This window comes from Oncorhynchus gorbuscha, linkage group LG05 (genome assembly GCF_021184085.1).
Source record: "Oncorhynchus gorbuscha isolate QuinsamMale2020 ecotype Even-year linkage group LG05, OgorEven_v1.0, whole genome shotgun sequence".
NCBI lineage: Eukaryota > Metazoa > Chordata > Actinopteri > Salmoniformes > Salmonidae > Oncorhynchus > Oncorhynchus gorbuscha.
In genome coordinates this window covers 40486176-40500746 of record NC_060177.1, presented here as the reverse complement: position 1 = coordinate 40500746, position 14571 = coordinate 40486176, and the positions used below count along the sequence as shown (strand labels likewise).

Genomic DNA, 14571 nt, shown 5'->3' with positions numbered 1-14571 from the left:
GGTTCAATGAGCAACTCTAGTAAATGGTTGGCGAGTCCATAGGATATCAAGTTAGCCTATTTTTTATTAACCTATCCACGAGAGGACACATATTTGGTGTTTTTACAGCATTTCTGCTAAATATACATACAGTTGGAGGTGTACCTGTGATGAAAATTACAGGCCACTCATCTTTTTAAGTGGGAGAACTTGCACAATTGGTGGCTGACTAAATACTTTTTTGCCCCACTGTATCTGGATACAATCTGGCAAGTCTACTCCTGCAAAAGTGTAGGCGATTAAATATTTTAAACTGTAGTAACTCATGTCTAATTCAGATAGAGGATGAGTGTATCCTGTCAATTGCAGAATGCCAGGTGATATCGGAAATCTCGCTTCCAAACTCCCATGAACACTTTACATGGTCAAGAGTAGGGCATGCAATATTCTGAATAATATCATACAGCATAGAAATGTGTCCCTTTTTACATAGGGATCCAGGTTCACATTCATCAAGCCAGCTGGTGGGTGGGTGGAGATGGGAAAGCGAGGAACCTCTTTATTGTTAAGTTAACGAATCTGCAGATACCTGAAGAAGTGTGTCTGAGGTATACTGTGGTCTCTAACTAGATAGTCAAAAGAGGTAAATACACGGTCATGGAAAAGGTATTTTACATTCTTCAATCCTTTCTGAAACCATAGCTGGAAGGCTGTGTTTATGAGGGAGGGTGTGAAGAGTGGGTTGGAAATGAAATGCATGGATGAGATGGCTTGTCTGTCTCCAAAGTGTATCCTAAACTGAGACCATATCCTGAGTGAACTTTTCACAATTGGGTTGTTTGAGTGGTATTGCTTACTCAATGGTAGGGGGACACAGACTAAGGAGACTGGGGATGGTTTATGACATGAGTGATTTTCCACACCGGTCCTTCCCCCTCTAAAACCTTTTGGGTCTCTACATTTATCTTGTGAATATTAGCAGCCCAAAAGTAATGGAGGAAATTGGTTAGGGAAAGACCCTCCCTCCCCTTTCTGTCTTTCTAAAAATGCTTTACGCAACCGTGAGATCCTTTTTATTCCAAATGAAAGTAGATATATGTCTATCCAGGTCTTTACAAAATGATTTTGCTATAAAGATGGGGATCAGTCAAACAGATACCGGAATCTTGGCATGATGACCATCTTTACCAAGTTGACTGCCATTGAGTGTTATGGTGAGTGTCAAGCAGCGATTGAGATCTTAGTGTTCTCCAAGGCTGGCTTGAAATTAAAATAAGATTTTTATTTAGAATTTCCGTGTCTCATAAGACCCCGAAATACAGTTGAAGACGAAAGTTTACATACACCTTAGCCAACTGCATTTCAACTCAGATTTGAACAATTCCTGACAATTAATCCTAGTAGAAAGTCCCTGTCTTAGGTCAGTTAGGATCACCACTTTATTTTAAGAATGTGAAATATCAGAATAATAGAGTGATTTATTTAAGCTTTTATTTCTTTCATCACATTCCCAGTGCATCATAAGTTTATATACAATCAATTAGTATTTGGAAGCATTGCCTTTGAATTGTTTAACTTGGGTCAAACATTTCGGATAGCCTTCCACAAGCTTCCCACTATAATTTGGGTGAATTTTGGCCCATTCCTGACAGAGCTGGTGTAACTGAGTCAGGTTTGTAGGCCTCCTTGCTCGCACACACTTTTTCAGTTCTGCCCACAAATATTTTAAAGGATTGAGGTCAGGGCCACTCCAATACCTTGACTTTGTTGTCCTTAAGCCATTTTGCCACAACTTTGGAAGTATGCTTGGGGTCATTGTCCATTTGAAAAACCCATTTGCGACCAAGCTTTAACTACCTGACATGTCGTGAGATGTTGCTTCAATATATCCACATAATTTTCCTACCTCATGATGCCATCTATTCTGTGAAGTGAACCAGTCTCGTATCAAATATATACACTACCATTCAAAAGTTTGGGGTCACATAGAAATGTCCTCATTTTTAAGAAAGGCTAATTTTTTGTCCATTAAAATAACATCAAATTGATCAGGAATACAGTGCAGACATTGTTAATAATGTTGTAAATTACTATTGTAGCTGGAAACGGCAGATTTTTTATGCAATATCTACATAGTCGAACAGAGGACCAATATCCGCAGCATCCACTCCTGTGTTCCAATGGTACGTTGTGTTAGCTAATCCAAGTTTATCATTTTAAAATGAAACTATCCGCCGCCATTGTCGCAACCCCTATTACCAGCCTGTTCAACCTCTCTTTCATATCGTCTGAGATCCCCAAGGATTGGAAAGCTGCCGCAGTCATCCCGCTCTTCAAAAGGGGAGACACCCTGGACCCAAACTGTTACAGACCTATATCCATCCTGCCCTGCCTATCTAAGGTCTTCGAAAGCCAAGTCAACAAACAGGTCACTGACCATCTCGAATCCCACCGTACCTTCTCCGCTGTACAATCTGGTTTCCGAGCCGGTCACGGGTGCACCTCAGCCACACTCAAGGTACTAAACGATATCATAACCGCCATCGATAAAAGACAGTACTGTGCAGCCGTCTTCATCGACCTTGCCAAGGCTTTCGACTCTGTCAATCACCATATTCTTATCGGCAGACTCAACAGCCTCGGTTTTTCGGATGACTGCCTTGCCTGGTTCACCAATTACTTTGCAGACAGAGTTCAGTGTGTCAAATCGGAGGGCATGCTGTCCGGTCCTCTGGCAGTCTCTATGGGGGTGCCACAGGGTTCAATTCTCGGGCCGACTCTTTTCTCTGTGTATATCAATGATGTTGCTCTTGCTGCGGGAGATTCCCCGATCCATCTCAACGCAGACGACACCATTCTATATACTTTCGGCCCGTCATTGGACACTGTGCTATCTAACCTCCAAACGAGCTTCAATGCCATACAGCACTCCTTCCGTGGCCTCCAACTGCTCTTAAACGCGAGTAAAACCAAATGCATGCTTTTCAACCGATCGCTGCCTGCAACCGCATGCCCGACTAGCATCACCAACCTGGATGGTTCCGACCTTGAATATGTGGACATCTATAAGTACCTAGGTGTCTGGCTAGACTGCAAACTCTCCTTCCAGACCCACATCAAACATCTCCAATCGAAAATCAAATCAAGAGTCGGCTTTCTATTCCGCAACAAAGCCTCCTTCACTCACGCTGCCAAGCTTACCCTAGTAAAACTGACTATCCTACCGATCCTCGACTTCGGCGATGTCATCTACAAAATGGCTTCCAACACTCTACTCAGCAAACTGGATGCAGTCTATCACAGTGCCATCCTTTTTGTCACTAAAGCACCTTATACCACCCACCACTGCGACTTGTATGCTCTAGTCGGCTGGCCCTCGCTACATATTCGTCGCCAGACCCACTGGCTCCAGGTCATCTACAAGTCCATGCTAGGTAAAGCTCCACCTTATCTCAGTTCACTGGTCATGATGGCAACACCCATCCGTAGCACGCGCTCCAGCAGGTGTATCTCACTGATCATCCCTAAAGCCAACACATCATTTGGCCGCCTTTCGTTCCAGTACTCTGCTGCCTGTGACTGGAACGAATTGCAAAAATCGCTGAAGTTGGAGACTTTTATCTCCCTCACCAACTTCAAACATCAGCTATCCGAGCAGCTAACCGATCGCTGTACATAGTCTATAGGAAAATAGCCCACCCATTTTCACCTACCTCATTCCCATACTGTTTTTATACTGTTTTTATTTATTTATTTTTCTGCTCTTTTGCACACCAATATCTCTACCTGTACATGACCATCTGATCATTTATCACTCCAGTGTTAATCTGCAAAATTGTATTATTCGCCTACCTCCTCATGCCTTTTGCACACATTGTATATAGACTGCCCATTTTGTTTCTACTGTGTTATTGACTTGTTAATTGTTTATTCCATGTGTAACTCTGTGTTGTCTGTTCACACTGCTATGCTTTATCTTGGCCAGGTCGCAGTTGCAAATGAGAACTTGTTCTCAACTAGCCTACCTGGTTAAATAAAGGTGAAATAAAAAATAAAAAATAATCTCATTATTTACCCTCTGCACTGAATCTGCAAGTGGTTGGCAGAGCAAGACCAGACTGGGAACATTAGCTGTTTATTGCAGACTTTTTGTTGTAAAACCATCGGCAGAGTAGAAAATGGGTAGTTATATGACGAAAAAAGTGCTTTTTATGTGCTGTTCATCATTATGCACAGCTTTTTATTCTCAAGAAGCCAGTTTGACTCAAGCACACCATTGCCGTTGTATGTGTATATTTTTTTGTTCAAATATCAGAATATTAGCTTGAATTGATGGAAACCTAGCTAATGAAACAAACCTGGATATTTTTGCAGCAGCAATAATCATTGTACACACCTTAGGCTTTGTAAATGAGTTGATAAATAGATGTTTTGAGAGGCCCCGTCCATTCATACAATCACCATTTTGCTCTACTTCTCTTCTCCCTGCAGTCTCTCCAGAGACGCTGGGGTTTCTGACGGCCATCGGACTCTTCCTCATTCTGATGACCATCCTGTTCTTATACCTCAAAAACAAGCTGTCACTTGAGAATGCTGGGAGCCGGCCATGCCTAGACGAGTTCAGGAAAACCAAGGAGTTGCAAGGTAAATCTGAACTCTGTGTGTGAGTTGTAAAGAAACCCTGGGTTGAATTGACAATGCCTTGAGGGCATGTTCAAATGTTTGACACAGGGAGTGCAAATGAGCAGCTGTATTATGTGCAGTAGTGATGTTTAGTTTGTCAACGATTCGTTCTTTTTGTATGACCCTTTTGGTCCTGCTACAAATCATAATATGCTTTATAAAGTGTTCATAAATGTGGCATAACCCACTATGTTAAATATGACAGAAACCTGTGCTTTATAAAGGGCGGCTTAAGCACTGCTTAATAATGGCCTTATAAATCATATTATATTGAGGCTTCACAAAGCATTTATAACCCTGTCATGCATCTTGGTAGAGCATTGCAACACCAGGATATTGGATTCGATTCCCCTGACCACCCATATGTAAAAATGTATTCACGCATGACTAAGTCACTTTGCACAAAAGTGTCTGCTAAATTTGATATTACATTTCACTAAAACATTTCTAGGATGGCCCAACCTCTTTCTCTCTTGGGTGCATCGTTAATATTGGACCTGACCTCAACTTCCAAAATGCTGTGCTGCAGGATTACTCACACTCTAAAATGCAGTCATGCGTAGCAAAAAAAACGTTGGTAGGGCCTTTTTAAAATTAATTGTTTTTTCCCCAAAATTCTGTTGTTTTCTTGGTTTTGTTTTTCCAGGTTTTGAATTTCTCAATTTTTTTTCTGGTGTACCAGTTTTTTAATAGAAAAACAAGAAAATTGGATTTTCTGTGTTCACAACTATGTTTTAACCACATCTGGGGTTGACTTGAGATCTGGGAAAAATGTAAGAAACGTACATGATTTTTTTGTGTAGTCCTTTAATTCAGAGAGCACTGTTGTTTGGTTAGCGGGTTTCTGTAGTGCAGTAAACAAACATGTGATGTGATTCAGTCCCCAATGGAATGGGTGGAGTAAAATGCCAGCAACCCTCCGTATTATTAATAACTTGTATGGCTGGCGGCAGTATTGAGTAACTTGGATGATAAGGTGCCCAGAGTAAACTGCCTGCTACTCAGGCCCAGTTGCTAATATATGCATATTATTAGTAGATTTGGATAGAAAACACTTTGAAGTTTCTAAAACTGTTTGAATGATGTCTAAGTATAACAGAACTCATATGGCAGGCAAAAACCTGAGAAAAAAATTCAACCAGGAAGTGGGAAATCTGAGGTTTGTAGTTTTTCAACTCTTTGCCTATTGAATATAGTGGCTAGGGGGTCAAATTGCACATCCTATGGCGCCCACTAGATGTCAAGTCTTTAGAACCTTGTTTGATGCTTCTACTGTGAAGGAGGTGGAGTGAGAGGGGATTGAGGCAGAGGTCTGCCAGAGAGGCATGAGCTGACCACGTGTGTTCACGTGAGAGTTATCTTGAGTTCCATTGCATTTCTGAAGACCAAGGAATTCTCCGGTTGGAACATGATTGAAGATTTATGATAAAAACATCCTAAAGATTGATTCTATACATCGTTTGACAGGTTTCTGCGAACTGTAATGTGAATTTTTTACTTTGTCTGAACTAAGCGATCACGCATCGAGCATTTAGATTACTGGGCTAAACGCGCAAACAAAAATTAGGTATTTGGAAATAAATTGTGAATTTTACCAACAAATCAAACATGAAAAAGCTCTGTGACACGGCAGGGTCCACTCATTCAGAGTGGTCCTACTCCATCATTTTTTCAGAATACAAGCCTGAAACGATTTATAAAGACTTTTGACATCTAGTAGAAGGCATAGGAACTGCAATTTGAGTCCTAAGTCAATGGATACTGTAATGGCGTTGAATAGGAAAAAAAAGAACAATCCTACTTCCTGAATGGATTTTTTCTCTGGTTTTTGCCTGCCAAATCAGTTCTGTTATACTCAGACACTATTTTAACAGTTTTGGAAACTTTAGAGTGTTTTCTAACCAAATCTACCAATTATATGCATATCCTATCTTCTGGGCTTGAGTAGAAGGCAGTTTAATTTGGGCACGCTTTTCATCCAAAATTCCAAATGCTGCCCCCTACCCTAGAGAAGTTAAGGAAAAGTGTATCTTTTATCAATGTTTATTATGAGTATTTCTGTAAATTGATGTGGCTCTCTGCAAAATCAACGGATGTTTTGGAACTACTAAACATAACGCGCCAATGTAAACTCAGATTTTTGTATTTAATATGAACTTTATCGAACAAAACATACATGTATTGTGTAACATTAAGTGAAGTCCTGAGTGTCATCTGATGAAGATCAAAGGTTAGTGATTAATTTTCTCTCTATTTCTGATTTTTATGACTCCTCTCTTTGGCTGGAAAAATGGCTGTGTTTTTCTGTGACTAGGTGCAGACCTAACATAATCATTTGGTGTGTTTTCATCGTAAAGCCTTTTTGAATGGGATTAAAAACAAGTATCTTAAAATGGTGTAAAATAATTATGTTTGAGGAATTTTAATTATGAGATTTCTGTTTTGAATTTGGAGCCCTGCACTTTCACTGGCTGTCATATCGATCCCATTAGCGGGTTTCAAGCCATAAGAAGTTTTAAGAGCTCCATGAAATGACACCATACAGTGCTTTTGGAAAGTATTCAGACCCCTTCCCCTTTTCCACATTTTGTTACGTTACAGCCTTACTCTCAAATGTATTATAGTATTTTTTTTCTCATCAATCTACACACGACCCCATGTTGACAAAGCGGAAACCGGTTTAGACATTTTAGCAAATATATAATAAAAAGTAAGTATTCAGTAAGTAGGTAAGTATTCAGACCCTTGGCTATGAGACTCGAAATTGAGCTCAGGTGCATCCTGTTTCCATTGCATCATCCTTGAGATGTTTCTTCAACTTGGAGTCCACCTTTGGTAAATTCAATTGATTGGACATGATTTGGAAAGGCACACACCTGTCTATGTAAGGTTCCACAGTTGACAGTGCACGTCAGAGCAAAAACCAAGCCATGAGGTCGAAGGACTTGTCCATATTGTTTTCAAGACCGGATTGTGTCGAGGCACAGATCTGGGGAAGAGTAGCAAAATATTTCTGCAGCATTGAAGAACACAGTGGCCTGTCATTCTTAAATGAGTTGAGTGGTCAGATGGAAGTAAAAGGCAACTAAAGAACTCTGAGCATGAGAAACAAGATTCTCTGGCCTGATGTTACCAAGATATTGAACTCTTTGGCCTGAATGCCAAGGATCAAGTCTGAAAGAAACCTGGCACCATCTCTACGGTGAAGCATTGTGTTGGCAGCATCATGCTGTGGGGATGTTTTTCAGTGGCAGGGACTGGGAGACTAGTCAGGATCAAGGGATAGATGAACAGAGAAAAGTACAGAGATCCTTGATGAAAACCTGCTCCAGAGCGCTCAGGACCTCAGACTGGGATGTAGGTTCACCTTCCAACAGGACAACGACCCTAAGCACACAGCCAAGACAACGCAGGAGTGGCTGCAGGTCATTCAGCGAATGTCCTTGAGTGGCCCAGCCAGAGCTCAGATTTGAACCCGAGCAAACATCGCTGAAGATGTTTTCAGTTTTTGAATACCTGTTTTTGCTTTGTCATTGTGGGGTATTGTGTGTAGATTGATTTTTTTTTCTCCCCCTAATCAATTTTAGAGTAAGGCTGTAACGTAATAGAATGTGGAAAAGGCAAGTCTTCTGAATACTTTCCAATTGCAATGAATTGACAGGCTCAAATCGGTCTTGTGTAGCAAAATTCGTAACTGTGTATTTTACATTGGATTAAAGTAGAGACTCAGAGCTACAAACTGGTGTATCATACACTACAGTTGAGGAACAATGAGAAAGTAATTTTGCTTTGAAAATTAATAAACTTACTCACTTTTGAGAAAATGGCCTTGAATGTTTTGGTACGAGCCCTTCTTTGTCTAAGCCTATTCAGCATCATTCACACCCTCTTAAGCTTTAGCCCCACCAATCTTTTTAAGGGTTGATCAGAGCATTCTGTACTAACAGCAGCAGTCAAACTCCCCTTTTAATATATTTTATTGTGCACAGATTCAAAATAGCTATTGATAATGTGTATTTTGTGGATGTGACCCAGAGACACTTTACCATTTCTTTTGAGACTGTACTTGTGTCAGAAGATTTGAGTGAGTTAGATTTTATTTTAAAATAAACTACTATTAATGTTCATTTGAAAGACTATGGTATTATATTTGATTTTGATCCAAATTATAAGGACCCTGATTTAACTTTCATTGTTCATTTATTTTTGTCATGGTAGATTCTTTATCCATAAAATGAAGTGGGCGGAGAACAAACCACTCTTCACATTGTTTAAGATAGAATTGAAATGATCAGTAAGTGTAAAAACACAGAAACGCAATTACGTACCATAAAACCTTTTGACAAATTGAAAATGTATCTCGATATGTTAGGTTTATGTAATCTTGTTTGTATATTTGTTTTTGTATTTGTTCATAATAATAAAAAATACTTAAAAAATATAAAGCAGTCACGCACCCAAGCTAACTTGCTAGCTACTTCCAGACACATGAGAGAGAACAGCTCACTGAACATTACTCACCCTAGCAGAGCTGGTTAGGCTGTTATATTATCCAGAGCGTTGGTGACTGCAACTGTGCTGTCAGATTGACCATTCAGAGCTCTTCGCTCTCGGAATTTATACTGGATGCACTGGCCAATGAGTAGGGTTGATCTGAACGTTCTGACCTTACAACGGCAGTCATGCACCCAAGCTAGCTTGCTAGCTAATTCCAGACACAATGAGAGAATACTCCACTGACAATTTTACTCACCCTAGCGGAGCGAGCCGCTTTTTTCATGTCTAGATCGTTGGTGACGAACTGAGCTGCTGGCAACAATTTAATTACGCTTTTTTGCCAACGTTTACTGACATCGGCCATATTCAACGAGTGTTGAGCGTTTGTTAATTCAGTTATTCTGCACTCTGGCACACTCAGGCGAGAGTCTTTTGTTAAGACATGTACAGTTGAAGTCGGAAGTTTACAAAAACTAGTTTTACAACCACTCCACAAATTTCTTGTTAACAAACTCTAGTTTTGGCAAGTCAGTTCAGACATCTACTTTGTGCATGACACAAGTCATGTTTAGACAGATTAACTCACCATCACAATTCCAGTGGGTCAGAAGTTGAGTAAATTAATTGTACCAGTTTCTTCCAGCATCTTCACAAGGCCCTCTGCTGTTGTTCTGGGATTGATTTGCACCGAAGTACATTAATCTCTAGGAGACCGAAAGAGTCTCCTTCCTGAGTGGTACGACGGCATCGTGGTCCCATGGTGTTTCTTCCGTACTATTTTTTTTTACACAGATGAACGTGGTACCTTCAGGCGTTTGGAAATTGCTCCTAGGATGAACCAGACTTGGTCTACAATTCTTTTTCCTGACGTCTTGGCTGATTTCTTTTGCGTGACAATGGGGAAATCAAAGAGGCACTGAGTTAAGGTAGGCCTTGAAATAGATCCACAGGTACACCTCCAATTATGTTAATTTACCTTATCAGAAGCTTCTAACTCCATGATAATTTTCCAAGCTGTTAAAAGTCCTAGTCAACTTAGTGTATTTAAACTTCTGACCCACTGGAATAATGAGTGAATTATATGTGAAAATGTAGATGTCCTAACCGACTTGCCAAAACTATAGTTAATGACGCACCGTCAGAAAGCAGAGACTACCATTTATGCACTTCACTTTGTACTCAGATTGTGATTTGGACTGAACTTTACGGTGACTACCCTTCTACGTTTCCCTATTTTAAATTTAAGTGTCGACAGAATAAATAACCCCAAATTAGTTTGTATCCTGTGCTGGGTTTACTTTCGACAGGCTAAATTTTGTTTTATTAATGACCAAAGGTGTCTGACGTTAAAGGAAGTAGAGCATCATATGAACAAAAGCATTTATGTATGTGTTATGAAGTACCTTTATTGGTCTGACTTGTGTACAACGGCATGCGATAGTGTCTTTATGGATGTGTCACGAACCGGCTCGAAGTTCGTAACAAAAAGGGAGACAACATGGAGATAAGAATAACAAAATATATTTATTAACTGAACTAAACAGAATTAACTATGGTGTGTGTAGTCAGTAATCAGTAGTGTAAGTGAGCGTTTGCGTGCATATGTGATTATGAGGGGTGTTGAAAGGTAAGGTGCCAAAACAACCAAACGGCCACAAAATGCCACAACCAAAATCTGTATGTCTGCCTGCATGGAGAGTCTCCTCAATAAAGGTGGAAAGAGGTGTATTTATCCCAGGACACACCCGAGCCCAGGTGTGTCCCATTTCTCTGACGACCCTCCCGGCTCCGCCAACCAACATCCTATTAAGGAAAACAAGTGCAAAGAGGAAGATTTCAGCAGCCCCACCCCCCCAATAAACCTGGGGACCAACAAGGACCCCGGAACACCATACCAGTCACACAAACAAAATACTGCCCTGGATCCTAATAGAAGGCCCCCCCTGCATCCCAAATGACCCTTCCTGTGTCCGAAGTTCATGAGGGGGGGATACTTCATCCTCCCCAGACCTCAGCAACCTTTGTGCAGAGGAAGCAACCTTTAAGAAGAAATTGAGACATGAGCAATAGAACAATACCAAACACAAAATAACAGTGGTCAGTCACATACACATTCAGGAACAGGGCGCACTAGAGAGCATGTCAGCAACGACATTATCAGTCCCCTGGATGTGCCGCACATCGAGATGGAATGCTTATAAAAATAAACACCATCTCATTATCCTCTGGTTAGGACACATCATGGACCTCAAGAAGGTGAGAGGGTACCAATAGGTACTACTCCCGACCCAACATACACTCCTCCCAATCTTACCCATCTCGGTACAATAAGCTCTCAAAGACTTAAGTTTTTGATGGAAACGTTCCAGCGCTCCTTGACTTCGCGCGTGATAGGCTCAAGACAAATTGTGTTTAATATGGAGCTGTTGGAAATCCTGACCAAACAGATTTGAGGTGAAATTAGATTCTTGATTACAATGAATGACCTTAGTTTCTCAATGTTTGGAATCCCTGAGTCAAAGCTTTTAGCACAGACTTAGTTGTGATAGACCGGAGAGGATAGGCAGCAGGAGACCTACTGGTCTGACACAGTGAACAGGTAACTACTACCCTTTTTAGAACGAGGCAGAGGACCAACACAGTCAATAATCAGCCAACCTTTTGAGTGAGTTCAGGAATAGGAAACAGTGGTACCGGCTTAATAGCATGATTAGGTTTACTTGTTTACATTTACATTTAAGTCATTTAGCAGACGCTCTTATCCAGAGCGACTTACTTGTTAATTGACAGGTGTGACAAGTTGATGACCTCAAACCTCCCTCTTTAACCTAGACCAAAAAAGGTCTTAACATGAGATTGTAGGTTTCTCACCCCCATATATCCAGCAACTTCATTGTGGGAAGTTGTCAACACCAGGTCAAAGCTTAACTGGCACAACAACCTGACTAATCGCCTCCCCCAGAAAACTACCATGAGACACCCACTTTCTCCTCAGGACATCCTCTTGGAGAAAATAGCCATCTCCAAACTGTTCCACAGGCACAATATGTTCATGCAACTCTTCTAATGTGGGGTCAACCCGTTCTTTGATTAGATCGGAGCATGGTACAGATAACAGGGAAGTAGTGACAGATTTCTTTGTGCCATTCTCGTTAGTCAGCGCAGTGACAAACACCTCTGGGCCACCGCACGCTCGTCAGGAATCCCTGCAATTGTCGGCTTAATGGAAACAGGCCATATACGCTCACCAGCCAAGTTATTCCCAAGGATAAGGTCGATACCCTCAATTGGCAACGAAGGACGCAACCCCACAACAACCTCACCTTTCACCAGTCCACAATCCAACATCAGTTTATGCAATGGAACTGACAGTGTTCAAACCTATTCCCCGAATCAGTCTCAGTAGAGAAGGGTAACAGACTCCAACACAAACAATTCAGAGGCACCTGTGTCTCAGGATCTTCACGGGCACTAGATCTTTACTTCCTAACAGACACTGACCCTCCGTAATGAAAGGTACATAGTCCATATTCACCCAGATTTTCACATGCCCCTGGGCATGAGACAATGTGTCAGGAGTGAACTGATGTGGAACAGGCGCTGCTAACGACGTAGACTTAGATTTAACTAAAGTGCAAGTACCTAATTTACCCCTAGCCCTGAGAACCTTGACAGTAGTGACACTCTTGACCAAAGTCAGCTTTACCACAGGAGTCACGCTCAACCCTAGTTGAATGAAACTGCCTGTGAACCAGAGTATCTCAGTGAGCGAGGCCCAAATCTCTCCGAACACCCCCACTTACTCCAAGTACGGGTCTCAAAGACACTTATGAGTCAAAACATAGTCGTCCGCCAAAACCTCAGCTTCAGCGACAGCCTTTACTTTTCAGTCTTGTACGTGACTATGTGATCAGGGATTGTGTCCTTATATGCTCTAGCATAATCAGATCACACAGCCCTTGGAAAGTAATAACTGCTGAGGCGGAACACCAGCGATTAACTTCTTGACGCACCCATCCCGTTAGAGGGATCATTTATCAACATCCGCTGAATTGCAGAGCCAAATTCAAATTAAATTACAATTTTTTTTTTTTTTTCATGAAATCACAAGTGCAATATAGCAAAACACAGCTTAGCTTGTTGTTAATCCACCTGGCGTGTCAGATTTCAATAAAGCTTTTCGGCGAAAGCATAACAAGCTTTTATGTAAGAACATCATATATTGGTCACGAAAGTCAGAAAAACAATAAATGAAATCGCTTTGATCTTCGGATGTTTGCACTCACGAGACTCCCAGTTCCACAAATGTTCCTTTTGTTCCATAAAGATTATTTTTATATCCAAAATACCTCCATTTGTTTGGCGCATTATGTTCAGAAATCCACAGGCTCGAGAGGTCACGACATCGCAGACAAATTCCAAATAGTATCCGTAAAGTGCGTAGAAAGATGTCAAATGTTTTTTTATAATCAATCCTCAGGTTGTTTTTACAATATATAAATGATATGTAAACCGGAATGTAGCTTCTTCCATAGGCAAGAGAGAAAATGGCTGTTGCGCATGAAAAACTCTGCTGGCACCCAGCCATCCACTGACGCGATGGGTTCTTTCTCGCTCATTTTTCAAAATAAAAGCCTGAAACTATGTCTAAAGACTTCATAGCTTGAAGAAGCCATAGGAAAATGAATCTGGTTGATATCCCTTTAAACGGAGGCAAGGCATCCAATGGAACAGAGAGCTTTCAGGAAAAACAGCACTTCCTTGTTGGATTTCTCAGGTTTTCGCCTGCAGTTCTGTTATACTCAGACAATATTTTGACCGTTTTGGAAACTTTGTTTTCTATCCTAATCTGACAACTATACTTCTAGTTTCTGGGCCTGAGAAATAGGCAGTTCCAAATGGGTAAGTTTTTTTGTTGCCAAAAACAAAAATACTGCCCCCTACACTCGAAGTTAAACTGAAGATAACTCTCGCGCAAATGCAACATGAGTCTATTTATCATCCTTTATCATCTTTTTAAAGTTCTAAATCGTTGGCGGTAAGCCTCAGGAACCAATTCGTAAATCTGTAACAGCCATTTTAACTTCTTGCTGACAAGGGGGCAGTATTGAATAGCTTGGATGAATAAGGTGCCCAGAGTAAACTGCCTGCTACTCTGTCCCAGATGCTAATATATTATCAGTAGTATTGGATTGAGAAAAACTGTTTGAATGATGTCTGTTCAGATTATTGCATAGTTTGCTTTTTCCGTAAAGTTTTTGAAATCTGACACAGCGGTTGCATTAAGGAGAAGTATATCTCTAATTTCATGTATAACTTGTATTTTCATCAACATTTATGATGAGTATTTCTGTGAATTGATGTGGCTCTCTGCACAATCGCCACATGTTTCAGAACTACTGAACGTAACGC

General features: G+C 40.8%; 1 protein-coding gene across 3 annotated transcripts in view; it reads left to right on the top strand.

Annotated features, from left to right (window-relative positions):
* The window catches only part of syt14a (synaptotagmin XIVa), a 111048-nt gene that overhangs the window by 22864 nt on the left and 73613 nt on the right, over positions 1–14571 (top strand). For all 3 annotated transcript variants that reach the window (XM_046349911.1, XM_046349909.1, XM_046349910.1), the window contains exon 3: positions 4471–4623. In XM_046349911.1, the coding sequence (XP_046205867.1) occupies positions 4524–4623 (100 nt within the window). In that variant the 5' untranslated portion in view covers positions 4471–4523. The remainder of the gene's footprint in view (positions 1–4470; positions 4624–14571) is intronic.